Genomic DNA, 19,055 nt, shown 5'->3' on the forward strand with positions numbered 1-19,055 from the left:
TTAAGCTCGTCGAATTAACGTTTAACAAAAGTATTAAACAACAAATGCAAAAAGAATCAAACTTATAAGACAACAACTTTAGTGTCGGAGTATACACTCTTGTAAGCTTGTGTTCATGCACGTATGTTTAAAATGAAAGGCCCTATGTCGTCAGAGCTCAGACTTTTATAAACTTGTATATATACTTTTCTATACATCTTACAATGTTATATATATACCGGCCCCTGATGTTATAACTCTTCGTTTTGTTTGTAAATTATTCATGGAACAATTTCCTGCACTCTCGTCAGCTACATAAAAGCAGGAAAATCTCGAGCATGTACTTAATCAGTCCCACGGATTGTTAATGATACTGTGACACACACAGCCTGTGTTACATCTTCGTTCAGTTTTAGATCTGTACGCTGTTATGTAAGTTCTGTTTAATTGTTATGAGTAACCAGGCATGAAAACTGAAAAAAAAAATACTGAAAACAAAATTCGAAGGCGCGTAGCGCCAAGTTTAGTTTCGCAGGCGCGAAGCGCCAAGACTTCTAGGGCCCCCCCGGAATTTTTTTTTTCAAGGGTGCAATTTGGTGCAATCTTGGGCTATCTGAGCCTTAAAATTGGATTCAAACATGGCCCCAAAACTATTTTACTATAACTATGACTAGGAAAAAAAAAAAGAACAAAAAAACGGAAAATACAAAAAAATACGGTTTATTTTTTCAAAAATACGGAAAATACGGAGAATTTTCATGCCTGATAACTATGTGTCTATTACTTATCTTATGTATTTGTCATCTTTTTAAAAACATGATTTTCTAGATTATCTTATATAACTATAAGTGGTCGTTGTCTATGAATTTTTTTAATGCTTGTATGTTATTTCTTGCGAGGAAACTTTTAAAATGTAAAATGTTGAATTTTAATGTCTAATGTAAAGCGCCATGAGACTGCCATTTGGCGGTGAACAGCGCTATAAAAGAATGTTTTATTATTATTATTATTATCATTATTATTATTATTATTATTATTACACACAAATACGATAGAAGTCACATGTCAGTGTTACTGCAAGTCATGCTCCAGAACAGCACAATAAGTTTAATTTTGAAGCGCAGAAAATTTCAGATACACAATTCTTTGGGGGTAGAATAGCCAGTTCACAGGCCGGTCTTCAGCTATACACAATTAGGTATTAAAATCAGTTGTTGAATTTACGACGAACACCTACATTGTTCTGGAGCACGATCAACAGGGTGGCTTTGCAGGGAAAGTCCCATTGATATCAGATCAGGCTCTAATTCTAAAAAATGTCCCGTCTAAATTCCATCAGTCCCCACCAAGAACTGTTTCCTAATCCTAGGTTTTAAAACATGTCGTGACTTCGCTGTAAACAAGCATAGACTACGATAACACGTTTTTCTAAAGCAATGAAATACATTTTTTTTTCTAACTAAGGACAATGGGGATACACCTTTCGTAGCGCAAGTTCTTGTTGAAATACAATTTCCAATGGAATATGCGATTTAGTTTTCTTAACTTTGCTAATGCACATTTTTGCTATCAATAAAACATGGTTAATTAACGCTGATTCCTGACATTTTTCGGGGATATAGCTCAGTTGGTAGCACGCTGGATTTGTATTCAGTTGGCCGCTGTCAGCGTGAGTTCGATCCCAGGTTCGGCGGAAATTTATTTCAGAGTCAACTTTGTGTGCAGACTCTCTTCGGTGTCCGAACCCTCCCCCCGTGTACACTACATTGGGTGTGCACGTTAAAGATCCCACGATTGACAAAAGGGTCTTTCCTGGCAAAATTGCTTAGGCACAGTTAATAATTGTCTACCTATACCCGTGTGACTTGGAATAATAGGCCGCGAAAGGTAAATATGCGCCGAAATGGCTGCAATCTACTGGCCGTATAAAATTTCATCTCACACGGCATCACTGCAGAGCGCCTAGAACTGTACCCACGGAATATGCGCGATATAAGCCTCATTGATTGATTGATTGAATACATCTGTAATAGACAATAAGAAAGCCCGACCTGTCAGATTGTTCAACATTTTTTCAATATAAGTCCAAAACCTTCTAATTCGGGGACACTCATAGAAAAAGTGTTCCATGACATCCAAACTATGTGGGCACTCGTTACAGTTTTTTGTTTGACTTACTTTCATTTTATGTAATAAAATATTGGTGGGATATAAATTGTGACAAATTTTCCATTGCAACACACGCAGGCGCACTTCTTTTGTCACCTGTCGTGGCAACAACCACGTCTGTTCGACAAAAACAAAATCTAGTTTTCTTTTCAAAAAATCGATTGCATGAGATTTTTCAATGCTATAATTCCGTTTTTTCTTTAAATATAACTTAATTAACTTGGGTTTGCTTTTAAACACATTCAATTCATCATCACTTATATCTACATTAACTATATATGTGCTGGGTTGTCTACAATCCAATCTTTCCATTGTTTTGGAATTGCATTCATCACAGCGTTGTATTCAAAAAAGGTTATTGCAGGGTTTTGCTGCACTGTGATCTGAACATCTTCACATAACAGAAACTGATTTCTTTCAACATTCAACAAATCATTTATAACATTAAAACCTTTCTGGCGCCATTTTACAAAATCCAACACTTTACCTTTAAACTGAATCAGTCTATTATTAAATAACAGTTGATTACCAACATCATTTCTGTCAACTTGAAATGAAATACAGTTTAGAACAGAGTAGTATTAGTTTCTAAAGCAATGTACTGCACACAATAAAACTACTGGGGACCCGGTGAAAACGACGACTATGTTGCAGTGGAAATTCTCATCATTTAGACTTTGCATCGTACACGAATTTGCACAACAGATTTAACCCTACCAAATCCACGACAAAATCGCGATTGGGGTGTTCAAGCTTGGATTTTCACAATATAGTGCAGGTTTTCACAACATGCTTTTACACATTAGGTACCCATGTACGAGCAGGCTGAAGTAAAGATCTCTTACATTAAAGGCTGACATAGTCCTATTTAATTAGTTTAATTACTTCCAGGGCTTTTCACATCGTTGCGGGGATGTATAAATTAAGCTTCATGCAAAGTTTTAGGTTTGAAGTCCTTACCAATTACGAGAAATAATTAATTCTTTATTGCATTGTTTAGCAACAGTTCTCCAGGACTTGGGCTATTTTTAGACCGTTGACGTCACTTCGTGACGTTTCGTAAACCAAAGATGGCGTTTGAGACTGTTCTGTTTACATTCGACACTATCAACACCACTTTGCAATACTGAAATAATTTGTTCTGTGTTCGAAAGCTACAGCCAATCGTTATTATATCCCCTTAGGTACAGTTTTATAACATTATTGGCACATGTAAACAATATGAATTAATTAATGAACGCTACGAATATGGCAGCCTTTAAGCCTGGGTTGGGTCATGGGCACGATTTAGTATTGCTCTAACGAACCCTTGAAGCATACTATGTACTGGAACTTACGTGTCAACCTTTCTACTCTACAACAAATCCACATCTTTACAGGGCTTAAAGCACGCATTTTGGGAATGGAACTCCATCGGAGACAGTATACGCCTGCCCTTGCAGCGAGGACTTAAAAAAGTAACGTTTGCGTACTCCTTTACGCCAAATTGGCAAACGCTAAAGAAGAAGAAGAAGAAGAAGGTATTTATGTACTTCATACTGCTGAGACAAAATAACTCACGCATTAATCTAAAAAGAAGGCACTGGGAACCATCTTCCAAATCAAAAATAAAATCAAATAAATAAAAAGATAGGAAAATAACAGAAAAGAAAAGATAAAATAATTCAGCCGGTGCATTCTACAATCAAATACCTGTTTTTCCTACAAAATGTGGAAAATGTCTGTGTCATTTTTATGTCACACAAGCATCTTATATAATATATATATATATAAAAGTATATTTTTCAATCGAGTAAATGCGTCTTCTTACTGACATGTTCACAACTTGTTCAACATTGCTTGTTAAATGGAATGGAAGAGCACAAGTAGTGTAATTAGGTGTCTGTTTTCTACAGAGAAAATATCATACTCAAGTTTCATGTCCTTGAAGAAATGTGTCATACGCAAGAGAAATTTTGCGTAAACTAAGAGGTATTTGTGTATTTAGTTATCAGCTTGATAATATGTTCTGCGGTTGCAGAAGATATTGAAAACGAATTACAGTCAATTTTTTGTCTCATATTGTGTGTGTGTGTGTGACTGTGTGTGTGTGACTGTGTGTGTGTGTGTGTGTGTGTGTGTGTGTGTGTGTGTGTGTGTGTGTGTGTGTGTGTGTGTGTGATTTTTTATGTTTTTTCTCTCATTATTGAATGACGATAAACACGACCTTTCTACACAGGCACAAAGACATACAGGTCTGGAAAACGGCTAGTGATCAGTACAATGGACAATTTCGTGAGGACAACTTTTCATACCATAGCTCTGAAGAATCATAATATAACAGGATAATAAATCATATTCTGTTAGGTTAACGACATCAGTGGCGGCATTCACTTTCTGTTTAAAGCAGCTATCTGTTTCTTGTCATCCCAAAAACTCATTGCTGTCGTTTCCACAACATGTTATAATTAAAATGCACACACATATATATATCTAAAGGCGGTATACTCAGTTTCATTGTGAAAATAGGTAACAGACTATCCACTTATCATACACAAGTGCGTTTCGATAACAATGAAAACAATAAAACAAAGGAATACAAAATAATGAAAACTGTGTATATATATAACTTTCAACTGTTTATAAAAAGAACCTTGTTCAAAAATGTCTCCTTTTCTTTCCCTCTTGGTTTAGTCCTCTCTTTGACATTAATTCTATATTTTTCATGTTATTATTTTATTAGAAAATGTAGCATACATTGCTTCCATGCGGACTTTTCCCAAGGTTCCAGTTTATTAACGAATATGTTTCAACGTGTAACATGCTCGGAGAAGAGTCATGGACACTGAAACAAATCTTTTCTTTGAGAACGACATCAACAATTAAACAAGCTGCCCTCGCGTTGAACAATCCACATGATTAGATAAAGATCGCATGAGCATAATTATGTGTTTGGAAGTACTGTGCGTACCACCGCACATCGCTCGGTATGTACAGGACATACACATGTACATGGCTCTATAATTATGTACTGTACTGTGCATTACTCTGTTCGCTGGTCAGGTAGCTAGGCGAATAAGGCTGCGGACCGTGTTTTTTGTATTGCCGTGACGCTGTGGTATCGTGCTTCCCTGAGTAAAAATGCGATTACCTTATTTTCCCCTTCGCCTGCCCCGCCCCCGCCGCCCAACCCCCCCCCCCCCTCCCCTACCCCTTCCCCAACTACCCCTCCATCGAAAAACCCCACCCAACACAATAATGTTATACCGCCGTGTAGACTATACGTCACCTGTCTACCTCTTTCTGCCGCTCTCCAGACTCCTACTGTATTATGAGCAATAATGGGACTACTTTACTTCTCCCCTTTGCCCTTTCATTTCACCCCCCCCCCTTCCGAAACACACACACACCTCCCCACATGAACAGTCAGAATTCTTGACCGTATAACCTTATTCCCGACAAGTCGATCCTGTTTAACTTAGTACCAGCGCCCATATTTTCAGACTCCGAAATGTTTTAAATTTAAACTAACTATAAAAACACGTAGCAAAGAAAATATAGACAGACAGACAGACAGACTCTCTCTCTCTCTCTCTCTCTCTCATTTTGTAATAAGTGTTACTTTCTGAAAAAGAAAACCCCACAGAAACAATCAAGTAAGTAGTGTTATGATGCTGTAAACAGCTAAAGTTTCTTACATTATAAACATTAATCGTATGCAATGTTTTGTTAATAAACAGTTAATCGTATTTAATGTTTTTTATGCTATAAACAGTTTATTGTATTCAATTTTTCTTATTCGATAAACAGTTCATCGTATTCTGTCAATTCGTGTGTGTCAGTAGATTATACACGTTTACCATCAGAGGAAAAAGAAAAGAGCTTGCTTTTATACACCACTGGAAGGACATACCCCAAATTCATGTTCTCGGCATTTTTGTAATCGATTTCTTTGGGTTACTATTAACACACAGCCTGAGACAAAAAAACAGGCAAAGAAACAAACAGGTTTCCCATTCAAATATATATATGGCTCCGAGTCAGAAATGGCGTCGACGGCCGAGATCGCTGGAATGCTTCGATCTTGGCTCATTTTTCACAACACTCGTAAATAAAAATAGGAAAAAATGTCAAGGATGCTGTTCTGAAACCAGCTCAGCATGTTTGGATGGGTCAAACAAAACGAGAAATGTTCGTTTTGTGTCCGAATTTGATCGACACTGTAACCAATCGGTCCTTCAAGTCTGTCATTTTTTGTGACATGGGCAGTGCGCTGCATTGGAAAATACGGAATTACGTACATTTGATTGGCCAAAATGACACAAAACCTGTTTCACAGAATCAGTAAGTCACTGGTGTCTCGACAGCGCGCGCTTTCGGTAATTTTGCGGCGATCAGCTGGTTGAAAATTACGTCACGGCACTTGTGAGAGCCAGGAGTGAGCGCATTAATATAATTTAAGCAAGGAAATGTAAGTGCAAACCCTTTTTGTAAGCTTGGCCTTTACGACATTAGTACTTTGTTTACATGGATAACATTAGAAATACGTTTGATCAGGCCTCTTACATAGCTTGAAACTTTGTGTTTTGAGATTTGCGTGAAGAAAGCGTGACGAACTTTTTTCTTTGGTGTACTGTGAACTGCGTAAATAGACTGACCGACAGTTTCGCGCACTTTCCAAGTTTCACCCACGGGTCACAGTTGTCATTGTGTGTGTCACTGGACAAGATGGAAAGAGAAGAGCGACAAGACGAATGTATGAATTTTTTATTTTTTTTGCGTGAGTCCGTTACGATCGTTTCCATCACAATGCCAGCACGGTGTTTTCGCCATGTAGTTTTTAGGAGAATGAATCTAGATGCACTTAGTTTTAATTTTAGATGACATGTTCCATCAGCTGTCAGTCTGAAATGTTGATTTTTCTCGATTGCCACTTTGATTAGTTTTATTATGATTATTCTCACAGTCTTCATCTGATCCACTGCGTGAAAGTGACGATCGCAGCTGAACATTCAAACTGAATGTTCGATAGATTTTATTTAGTTTAGGACTGCCTGAGTCGTGGTCGGACATCACTTACAATTGTAGTTTTTCGCTGTTTGAACAAAATGTCCGCGTTTAGCGTTTGCTTCAGTGTGGTCGTCACTTCACAAGAGTCGGATCTCCGTTTTGGTTATGAATTTCTTGTTTTGGCTCCTTCTTAGCAGCAGGGCATAGAAGTCGCGTGTTTTGATCGATTTTATGCATTGTTGTCATTCAGGCTACGTTTTCCTTCCCTTTTTGATGTTTTTGACATTGAACTTCGCGTAATCTTGCATCGTTGCTAGACGGTCGTAGCTTCACACTGAACTGCGGACGGTCTCATGATGTGATGTTACGAGCTCTTTTACAAAAACAGATGCACGGTCAACATCATCTTTTGTGGCAGAGGAAGTAATTGTCTGTTACTTGCGAATCCATAGCTTTTTTTGGTTTGTTTTGTTTTACTGGAATTTCGTGTTTTTCGGTCAGTTTTTGAGAGTTAGTAACTTCACAAGAAAGCCAGTCTTGTGAAGTTATGAACGCAGGTTTCCTTGTCCAAAAAAGTGGTTACAATGGGCTGTTTGTGTTTTTGTCATCTTAGATGGTATAGCCAAAATATAAGCTTTTGTCCGTATGTGAAAAGCATCAGTCATGAAGATAATTTTCACTGTGATTAGGGAATGGCAGGAGTTCATAACTTAACATGATTTTTTGCTGTGAAGTTATGCGCTTTGATTCAGTTGCTAATTCTCTTTTGGATAAGAACTCAGCAACAGTTGGTTGCTTCAGTTGTTATTCTGGGGTTTTTTCTTTGGGATCATTTAACTTTTGCACACTTTTTTTAAAACTTTGATCTTTGATGGCATGTGTTCATAACTTCACATGAATTATTGTTGTGAAGTTATGCGCTTCGCTTCAACTCTTTTTTTGTTTGAAGTGCACTTACGATGGGTTATTTACTAAGATATTTTGCAGTTTAGGCTTGTTTTCAAAGTCATTAGTCACTGAGAAATAATTAAACTCAGTTTTGGGGGGATTTGGATGTATTCATAACTTCATGTGGTTTCTCGGCATGAAGTTATAAGCTTCGGTTTGCTAGCTTTTACTTTATTACAGAAGTTCCCAAGTTCAGTCTGTTGATAACATATGTGAGATTTGAGACTTGTCAAGATTATGTTATTTCCACGGTGGAAAATATTAAACTCTGCTGAGGAATGACAGGAGTTCATAACTTTGCAGGCATTTTTATGTGAAGTTATGCGCTTCTCTTCGTAGACTCATTCTTTGTTTGAGAGGCACACCATTCTGGTTGTTTGACCAGATTGTTGCATTTTATACCTGTTCAGAATCCAGCATACACTAAATATAGGTAGAAATGTTTTGTGGGGAGATTGAGAAGTTCATAACTTTACATGAATTCTTGTTGTGAAGTTATGCGCTTCCCTTCACATACTCATTCTTTGTTTGAGAAGCACTGTAATTGAGTTGTTTGCTAACATTTGTTGCATTTTAAGCTTGCTGTAAAAGTCATCAGTCACTACGTAGTAATATATTTATTTAATTGAGGATTGAGATGAGTTCATAACTTCACATGAATTCTTGTTGTGAAGTTATGCGCTTCCCTTCTTTACTCATTCTTTGTTTGAGAAGCACTGTTAGTGAGTTGTTTGCCAACATTTGTTGCATTTTAAGCTTGCTGTAAAAATCATCAGTCACGAGGAAGTAATATATTTATTTAATTGAGGATTGAGATGAGTTCATAACTTCACATGAATTCTTGTTGTGAAGTTATGCGCTTCCCTTCTTTACTCATTCTTTGTTTGAGAAGCACTGTTAGTGAGTTGTTTGCCAACATTTGTTGCATTTTAAGCTTGCTGTAAAAATCATCAGTCACGAGGAAGTAATATATTTATTTAATTGAGGATTGAGATGAGTTCATAACTTCACATGAATTCTTGTTGTGAAGTTATGCGCTTCCCTTCTTTACTCATTCTTTGTTTGAGAAGCACTGTTAGTGAGTTGTTTGCTAACATTTGTTGCATTTTAAGCTTGCTGTAAAAGTCATCAGTCACTAGGAAGTAATATATTTATTTAATTGAGGATTGAAATGAGTTCATAACTTCACATGAATTCTGGTTGTGAAGTTATGCGCTTCCCTTCACATACTCATTCTTTATTTGAGTAGCACCCAGATCTAGTTGTATAATGAGATTTGTTGCATGTTATACCAGTTTTAAAAATCATCACTCACTGAAAACAACAATCGTTTTAGGGGGATTGAGTAGAGTTCATAACTTCACATGAATTCTTGTTGTGAAGTTATGCGCTTCCCTTCTTTACTCATTCTTTGTTTGAGAAGCACTGTTAGTGAGTTGTTTGCCAACATTTGTTGCATTTTAAGCTTGCTGTAAAAATCATCAGTCACTAGGAAGTAATATATTTATTTAATTGAGGATTGAGATGAGTTCATAACTTCACATGAATTCTTGTTGTGAAGTTATGCGCTTCCCTTCTTTACTCATTCTTTGTTTGAGAAGCACTGTTAGTGAGTTGTTTGCTAACATTTGTTGCATTTTAAGCTTGCTGTAAAAGTCATCAGTCACTAGGAAGTAATATATTTATTTAATTGAGGATTGAGATGAGTTCATAACTTCACATGAGTTCTTGTTGTGAAGTTTTACGCTTCCCTTCACATACTCATTCTTTATTTGAGCAGCACCCAAATCCACTTGTATGATGAGATTTGTTGCATGTTATACCAGTTTTAAAAATCATCACTCACTGAAAACAACAATCGTTTTAGGGGGATTGAGTAGAGTTCATAACTTCACATGAATTCTTGTTGTGAAGTTATGCGCTTCCTTTCTTTACTCATTCTTTGTTTGAGAAGCACTGTTAGTGAGTTGTTTGCTAACATTTGTTGCATTTTAAGCTTGCTGTAAAAATCATCAGTCACTAGGAAGTAATATATTTATTTAATTGAGGATTGAGATGAGTTCATAACTTCACATGAATTCTTGTTGTGAAGTTATGCGCTTCCCTTCTTTACTCATTCTTTGTTTGAGAAGCACTGTTAGTGAGTTGTTTGCTAACATTTGTTGCATTTTAAGCTTGCTGTAAAAGTCATCAGTCACTGGGAAGTAATATATTTATTTAATTGAGGATTGAGATGAGTTCATAACTTCACATGAGTTCTTGTTGTGAAGTTTTACGCTTCCCTTCACATACTCATTCTTTATTTGAGCAGCACCCAAATCCACTTGTATGATGAGATTTTTTGCATGTTATACCAGTTTTAAAAATCATCACTCACTGAAAAAAAAAGAATACCTTTTTATGGGGACTAAGATTAAGAAGAGTTCATAACTTCACATAAATTCTGGTTGTGGTGTTAAGTACTTGTATACTCTTCTTTTCTTTTTTTCAAGAAGCACTCAAATTAAGTTGTTTGCTAACATTTATTGTATTTTAGGCTTGTTTAAGGCATCATCACTTGGTAAAAAGGATAAAACATTTACTTTTTGGATTAACAGGAGTTCATAACTTTACGCAAATTCTTGGTGGGAAGTTACGAGCTTGTTCACTGGGTTCTACCTCACTGCATCAGTACCAATGATCAGTCAGTTAGGTATAGCCTTTCATGTAGGTCATCATCGTGTAAGGCCACGTGTAACAACCTGGGGTGTTTTAGTTTCGGAAAGCTAAGCAGAAACATGAATTACATGACAGTTTACATCCTCTTTCCAGGATCAAAGCCAGCTTCTGATGACAATGAAGAAGAGCAGAAGGAGAGCAAAACGACGGGACGGCAGAATGAGGAGCAAGATGAGCCTGGTGCTTCTGGAGCAGGGCTGCATAAATACTTCTTCAGGCTCAGGGGGAGGGACTATAATTACAGTTTCTTGGTGGACCAGGATGCGAGGATGGGCGAGGAGCAGAGGAAAAGGACTCCGAAAAAGTTGACAGACATTGACGAACCGTTGGAAGAAAAGCAGACTGTCTACCAGCAGAGGCTCAGATTCCACCAAGCTGCTGGCACTGTTGATCAGTTCAAGGATAGGGAGAAGGAAAGGTGTCGGAAGTGGAGAGTGTCGCTCAAAGAAGATCCGCAGAAGAAGAAGCACACCAATACTTTGCAGGCTGCCAGACAAAGGAAGTACAGGGAAAACCTCAAGAAGAACAAAGAGGAATGCTGTACCAGATCGGGGCAGGACAAGCTAAATAAAGAAAATGACGCCAAGCGGGCAAGCCATGCTCAGTACATGAAAATATATCGCCAGGAGATGACCAAGGACAAGAAGGAGGAGACAAAGAAAAGGTATTGTTCTCTCTCTCTTTGTCCGTCTCTCTTTCTTCCTGTTCTCATCTGTCTGATGGTGATTGGTATACAAGATATTGATAACAATGTTTCAGCTTCAGGTAAGCTGCACATTAAGATCTTGATTTATGCGTTTAAGAAAAAGATACAAATTACAATGCATCAGATTGCTGGCTCCCTTGCACCGTTCACTCGGGGTTGATATTGCTGTGTTGTACGCCATTCGTTTGCATGCGTGTAATGGGCTCGCTGGCTATGCCATACAATATTGACCTTTCACTTTCAGTTGCCAGGTGGTAGTTTGACCTCGTGCCATCTTACAAACTCATTGCACATAGTTATGTATCAAAAGTGCAGGGAATTGGTTGTAACTTGAATATTCGAATGTCATACAAGAATGTATCTTGGCTTCACAGATTTTGTGATTTTTCTGCAAATCTTTGCCATGGTGTTTACACTTGTTGTTTTGTGTGTGGTTTATTTTTAGGCAAAGGGACCGATACCACAAAAAAAAGGAAGGCCCATCTTCACCCCACTCCGTCCCGTCGACACCACAGGCACCCCACTCTGTTCCGTCGACACCACAGGCACCCCACTCCGTCCTGTCGACACCACAGGCACCCCACTCCGTCTCGTCAACACCAAAGACTCCCCACTCTGATTTGATACCACAGGCTCCTCAGCCCACCCCCTCGACACCACAGACGGCTTCTTCTGCTCCTCCACCAGCGACCCCAGGTTCAAAAAACCCTGCAAGTGCCCTTTCCGGTTCGCCCTACAAGTCGAATGAGGCAAAGCGAAAGGCTGCTTCCCGCGCTCGCCAAGCGTTGCCCTCTGACCCAATAAAGTCGGCTGAGGTTCTGGCCTACCAGATCAGATCCATGGCCAAGAGCCCAAGGAAGAGGTCTGCACTGGAGTTACATGGTGTACTCAAAAGTGGTAGGTTTGATGACCGCATCACCGAGTATTTGCAAAATTTGAAAAGGAAGAAAGACAAAAAAAGCACAGCAGAGAGAAAAAGAATGATGTCCATGATCGTAAAAGACGATCCAGCGTCAGTGAAGGAGCTCAGCCAAGACCTCAACCAGAGATGGCATTTTGTAGCAAGTGCGTCTATGTTGGACTGTGAAAAGGTAGAGGTGTGTGCCAGTGCAGGGCAACATGGAAACGCACTGTCGGGGGACGTCGTTGAAGCTGTGGAGGAATTCTACACTAGACCTGAAACGTCAGTCGTCATTCCTGACAAGCGCCTTGTTCAGAAGGACCTGGAGCCCAAGGCGTGCCTCACCGACTCACTGAAGAGGCTCCATGGGCAGTTCCTGGAGGAGACAGGGCTGAAGATCTCCCTTTCTGCTTTCCAGCGCTGCAGACCACAGCATGTCCTCACTGTGGACAACATGAAGAGGACCAGCTGTCTCTGCAAAGTGTGTGCGAATGTTGCACAGAAGCTGACTGCCATGAAGCCCCTTCTGCAAGCCGGTGAATCCAAAGCCAGCCTTCGGGACCTTTCCACTGCTGTGGAACTGACGCTTTGTCAGGACAAGGATGCCAAGGACAAATGGAGGTGTGTGAGGAGGGACTGTGGTCAGTGTGGCACCCATCTCCTGTCGTCGCACCTGGCGGACATTCGGAAGGAGCAGCCAATATCCTGGCTTCACTGGGAGCCCTTCAAGACAAAAACAATTGCTCCCAGGATCATGAACATCACAAAACAGGTATGTCTGGAGAGATTTTTTTGTTTTTATTAATGGGTCACTTGTTCACACTCTGTGTACTTTTAAAAAAAAATTATAATGTTTCTGCTTTCAGCCACCTGTGCTTTGATGAATGATTAGCATAAACTATTTTTGATTCTCGTGAGGTTTGTGGAGATTTATCTCAGGCTATATTGCAGTGTGATTTTTGCCCGCTTGCTGATGTGTTACAATCTGTATTCCAGGGTACTGTGGAGGATCTTCTTGCCGAACTTGAAGAGGAGCTGCAGCCTTTGGCAGAACATCTTGCCATAGCCAGATGGCAATATAGCCAGTTCCGGCAACAGCGTGATAGCCTGGGTCCTGCAGAGGTGCTGACCCTTATGGATTTCGCCGAAAACTACCGGTGCGAATACCAGAATGAGGTGCAGGCTGCTCACTGGAGCTACCAGCAGGCCACTGTCTTCCCGACAGTCACCTATTTCAGGTGTGTTTCTTTTCTTGGGGGGGTCCATTTAATTCATGTAGATGTACTAGACTCCAACACGCAGTCGCTCACTATGGTGGATACCTAGCCTTCCTCAATCTTAATTTGCAGCAAGGATTAAAGAGCGTGGATAACAGTGTGTTGTTTTTAAACTGACTGATTTATCAGTCAGCCATAATGGTATTTCTTTTACTGCAGGTGTGATTGCGGCCAACTCGTGACTGACAGTGTTGTCGTCATCTCCAGTGACACAACACATGATGCCAGTGCAGTCCAGGCATACAGTTCCATTGTCATCAAGCACCTGAAGGAGAGGAGAGGCTTGAGTATCCAGAAACAGGTGTGTAAAGTGATTTGTTGGTTATTTCTGATTTAGCGTACATTTCCAGGCCCTGCTCCCTTGCTTACTTTTTTAACACTTTTTGGGTCTTACGTTTGTCTCTTTGCTGCACTTTGCAGCTACATTTGCCTCGTCAGATGGGAATATTTTTCACTGTCTCATTGTTCGCATATCTGTGTGCAGTACCAGTTCACTGACGGTTGTGCCTGCCAATTTAAGAGCCGGGAGCCCTTCATGGATGTGTCCTTGTCCCATGTGGACCATGGGATAGAGATCCAGAGATCCTTCTTTGGATCATCCCATGGTAAGGGCCCCTGCGATGGAGTTGGCGGTGTAGTCAAGTCTGCGGCTCGGAGAGCTGTGCTTGCTGAAAAGGTGATTAGCTTGTTTACATTGTGATTTAATGTGATTTTTTGGTAATTTTCTTAACTCCTAAGGCTGAGAATGGACCTCAGGGTCACGGAAAGTCTCAGGAACCCCCAGAGAGACTGCATCATTCATTTATTTGCTGGCTTTGGGCTGAAGATTGTCCATTTTTTATTCTTTCTGTCTGTGTACATCTTTGGACTTTTCTCCACGTGTTCTAGACTTGTTTCACAAACTGGTACTGCAGAGTGACATGTCATAACTTCATTTGCAGGTGATGATCAGCGATGCTCTGGAAATGTTCAACTTCTTGGACAGGAACCTGACTGTTGACCCCGACAGTGACTGTTGCCACAGCAGAAGGGTGTTTTACTACGTCACCAGCTCGGACATTCAACGCCATAGGAGCGACAGGCGCCCAAACAACCCCCTCAAGGGCACTCACCAGCTTCACTGCATCAAGCCAGGCAGCCATCCCAATGAGGTTTTGTACAGGGATTTGGCATGTCAGTGTCACCAGTGCCAGGGTGAAGGCCACTGCAGTGTTGCTGGTGAGTGGCACTCCTACACCTTCAAGGTCCCCACCAAGTCAGGTCCCTCCCGCCCACCTGCCAATGCTGATGCCCCCTCCAAGCTACCGGCACAGTCAGGTCCCTCCCGCCCACCTGCTGATGCCCCCTCCAAGCTTCCGGCAAAGTCGGGTCCCTCCCGCCCACCTGCTGATGCCCCCTCCAAGCTACCGGCAAAGTCGGGTCCCTCCCGCCCACCTGCTGATGCCCCCTCCAAGCTACCGGCACAGTCAGGTCCCTCCCGCCCACCTGCTGATGCCCCCTCCAAGCTACCGGCAAAGTCGGGTCCCACCCGCCCACCTGCTGATGCTGATGCCCCCTCCAAGCTACCGGCAAAGTCGGGTCCCTCCCGCCCACCTGCTGATGCTGATGCCCCCTCCAAGCTACCGGCAAAGTCAGGTCCCTCCCGCCCACCTGCTGATGCCCCCTCCAAGCTACCGGCAAAGTCGGGTCCCTCCCGCCCACCTGCTGATGCCCCCTCCAAGCTACCGGCAAAGTCGGGTCCCACCCGCCCACCTGCTGATGCTGATGCCCCCTCCAAGCTACCGGCAAAGTCGGGTCCCTCCCGCCCACCTGCTGATGCTGATGCCCCCTCCAAGCTACCGGCAAAGTCGGGTCCCACCCGCCCACCTGCTGATGCCCCCTCCAAGCTACCGGCAAAGTCAGGTCCCTCCCGCCCACCTGCTGATGCTGATGCCCCCTCCAAGCTACCGGCAAAGTCAGGTCCCTCCCGCCCACCTGCTGATTCCCCCTCCAAGCTACCGGCAAAGTTGGGTCCCTCCCGCCCACCTGCTGATTCCCCCTCCAAGCTACCGGCACAGTCGGGTCCCTCCCGCCCACCTGCTGATGCCCCCTTCAAGCTACCGGCAAAGTCGGATCCCTCCCGCCCTCTTGCCGATGCTGATGCCCCCTCCAACATTCTAAAGAGGCTTTCCACCTCTGCAAGTTTTATCGACTTCGTGGCCATTGCCAAAGAGGTTTGCTCAGTCCTTCCTCCTCTCTGTACAAAGGAAGGACTGACCTCGGGTCGCTACAAGACAGATTCCATGTCTCTGGATCTGTATCCAGATGATGGCCCGCAGGGTCTGACGCCAGTCAGCGTCTATGGCGATGGCAACTGCTTGCCACGCTGTGGTTCGGTGCTGGCGTACGGCACAGAGGGACATCATCTGGAGATTAGGGCCAGAATCGCCATAGAACTGGCTATCAACAAGGACTTTTATTTAAATCCAAGACTGTCTGCGAAAGTCGACAATCTTCCAAAATTCTGTGCTCAGTACTCTGAATTTTACAGTAATCAGGTACTGAGCAGCACAGCCATCGAGAGGATTTTTGAGGAGGAAGTTCTCCACATCGCCAAACCCTCCACCTACATGGGCGTTTGGCAGATGTATGCCATGACCTCGGTGCTGGGAGTCCCCATCTACTCGGTATATCCGAAGTATGGGGGCTTCACAGTCAGAGAGCAGGTACACCAGCTGATCCTGCCAAGAACCTGTGCCGGCCCTCATCCTGCCAGTCCTCCAGCGGTGCTGTGGACACACACCAACGGCAAGAAGCTTCCTGCTGTGTACTGGAGTCCAAACCACTTTGTGCTTTGTCTGCCAACTGGTATCCTTGACTTGTTGATTATATTTATAGTGTTTGAAGTTGATGTTTTGCTATGCTTTATTTGTGTACGTTGTGTATTTGTTCATTGTGATTGGTTTGCAGTGTGTCTATAATGCATAATTCCTTAACTCATCCAAGAACAGTCCACTGAGCAGATCAAGGCTGGTGACTTCCTCCTGGTAGGAGTGCCTTCAGACAAGAAAGAGGCTACTTCCTATGTTGCACTGGTAAGTTGCTGTATTGAGTATAGTTCATTTTAACTTGGAAGGAGTCCAGCTAGGAGTGAGTGAAAATGGATGAATGTAGGTATCGGCTTTCATCTTTTTCCTAGGGGCGACGAGTGGCGGAATGGATAGCGCACTGCCCTTATGATCCGCTTGAGATCCTAGGCCGCGGGATCGGTCCCTCGCCGGGACAATTCCAATAAGTGACTTGGGGTTGTACGCTATTCATTAAAAACTCGTCGTCGGTTATATTCCGGGTCCTACCCGGTTATTTTCCGCCCATCCGCAAAAAAAAAAAATAAATGATAATTCCAAATTCTGATTTCCTAATAGCAGCTTTGGTCCTTCGTACCACATGGTGAACGCCACGCTTTGGGCTCATAATGAGAATTTTTATTTATTTATGTTTCTTTGTGTTTTAGGTCTACAGGGTCGATGCACAAAACCTGGCCTGGGGGGTGTACCTGAGGCCAGCGCGGGGCAACGCATGGAAGCTGCCTGAGGAGATAAAGCCAACTGAGTATTTCCTGCCGGCTCAGGACATCCTCACAGTCTTGAAAGACTACCGGATTGGGCAGGAGGGCAGATCTGTTTTATATTACTTTGAATAACTGTTACAAAATGTTTCATTTTTTTCACCTTTACCCTGCATCGGTTTTTGAACTTTGAACAGACTGTGTTAGCCAAATGTTTTTTTCAGTCAGTATTGTCTTATTTCCAGTATTAAATACGCTGTGTGGTGATCCCCTGCTTGGGGGACTGAAGTTTTGTCTTTGGTAGTAAGCTACCTGTTTTACTTTTATACGGACATGCATTTTTCTGATCAGTCCATTTTTGTTGCTTCTTTCTAACAATGCAAACTATGCACAAAGTTACATATCTAAAAATGTCGGACTTCGTCACAATGCCAGTGTAATTATGATCTTTTTTATTTCATGGGATGTTACCTACTCCCTGGGTCAGTTTATTAGTTTCCTGTTAGTTGACCACAAACATTAACACTTTAGCATGGGGTAACAAAATAACAGGCTTCCTATGTCTTCTCGGACTTTTGTTGTTAATTCTCTTCATGTTACCTGGTGAATTGTTACGTGAAGTTATGAAATGCTCCTAAAATGCTGGATTATTTCAAGCTTGGTTTATATTTTGTATTTATTAACATAAGCACATGCCATGCTTCATTTGTTGCTCATTTATTTTGCTTTAATGTGTGAATAGCATGTCAAATACTCTTTTATTTTGGAAAATCATTAACTCTTCTTGTGAAGTTATGCGCACTTTCAATATTTTCATTGTTTTCCTTTTCATTTTTTTTCTTCTTTCAAGTTTTGTTGCACTGTTGCATGCTTGTTGGCCACTCTAATGATTACCAATGGGGTGTGTGGGTTTTCTCTGATTCTGGTTGGATTTAGAAGCCAAAAGTTGTTGTGTCACGATGTGAAGTTATGAACTTTCTTTGATTGTTCAGCAAAAATGCTGAATTTGAGCAAGCTATGTTTATTTTTTGTGCTCTCTAACATAAGCAAATGTTGGCCAAATGCATGTTTCAATTTGTTGCTCATTTATTTTGCTGTAATATGTGTGTAGCGTGTCAAACGCCATTTTATTTGTGAAAATCGTGAATTGTTCATGTGAAGTTATGCGCACTTTCATGGTTTTTGTATTTTTCCTTTTGCTTTTTTTTTCACCCCCAGTTTTATTTTTCTGTTGTGTGGTTGTTGACTACTCTGACGATTACCAAAGGGGTGTGCTGGTTTTCTCTGATTTTAGTTGCATTTAGAAGCCTAAAGGTGTCGTGTCACGATGTGAAGTTATGAACTCCAAGGGGGCCTGGCAGTTTTTTCTAATATTTATGCCAATTTATTAATTAAAAAAATCGACTTTGTTCTGCATTTTATGTATGTAAATTTGTGTTACGTTACATGTTTGCAATGATATGTTAGCTCTGCTTGCTTTTAAAACTTCTTTTAATAATATTTGACAGGAAAAAATGGGCCTGAATTTTTTTTTTAAGTAGCTGAGGTTGAAGTACATTCTTTTACCATCTGATGTTTGGAAAATATTTTTGATGTGAAAGTTTTATCTTGAGGCAGTTGTGTTTTACAATTATCACTTCCTTGTTTGAAAAAAAGTTGTATTTGTTTCACTTTCTAGAAATTTCTGTGAAGTTATGAACTCTCCTCTTCACAACATGTATCTACCGCATGAAATTGTTGAACATGTCTAATATGCTGTTAATTTGAAGGGAGGGATGGTTACATTATGCTGATATAAAATAAACTTGCTCTACATATATT

General features: G+C 41.2%; 1 protein-coding gene across 1 annotated transcript; it reads left to right on the top strand.

The window, feature by feature from the left end:
- Positions 1-10,862: 10,862 nt before the first annotated feature.
- Positions 10,863-19,055, top strand: LOC138983037 (uncharacterized). Its single transcript, XM_070356440.1, has 8 exons — positions 10,863-11,467; positions 11,955-13,182; positions 13,407-13,648; positions 13,847-13,988; positions 14,172-14,363; positions 14,629-16,534; positions 16,673-16,761; positions 17,181-19,055. Exons 1-8 carry the CDS (start codon positions 10,863-10,865, stop codon positions 17,367-17,369), a joined length of 4,593 nt encoding a protein of 1,530 aa, XP_070212541.1. The 3' UTR covers positions 17,370-19,055.

This window comes from Littorina saxatilis, linkage group LG12, assembly GCF_037325665.1.
Source record: "Littorina saxatilis isolate snail1 linkage group LG12, US_GU_Lsax_2.0, whole genome shotgun sequence".
Classification (NCBI taxonomy): domain Eukaryota; kingdom Metazoa; phylum Mollusca; class Gastropoda; order Littorinimorpha; family Littorinidae; genus Littorina; species Littorina saxatilis.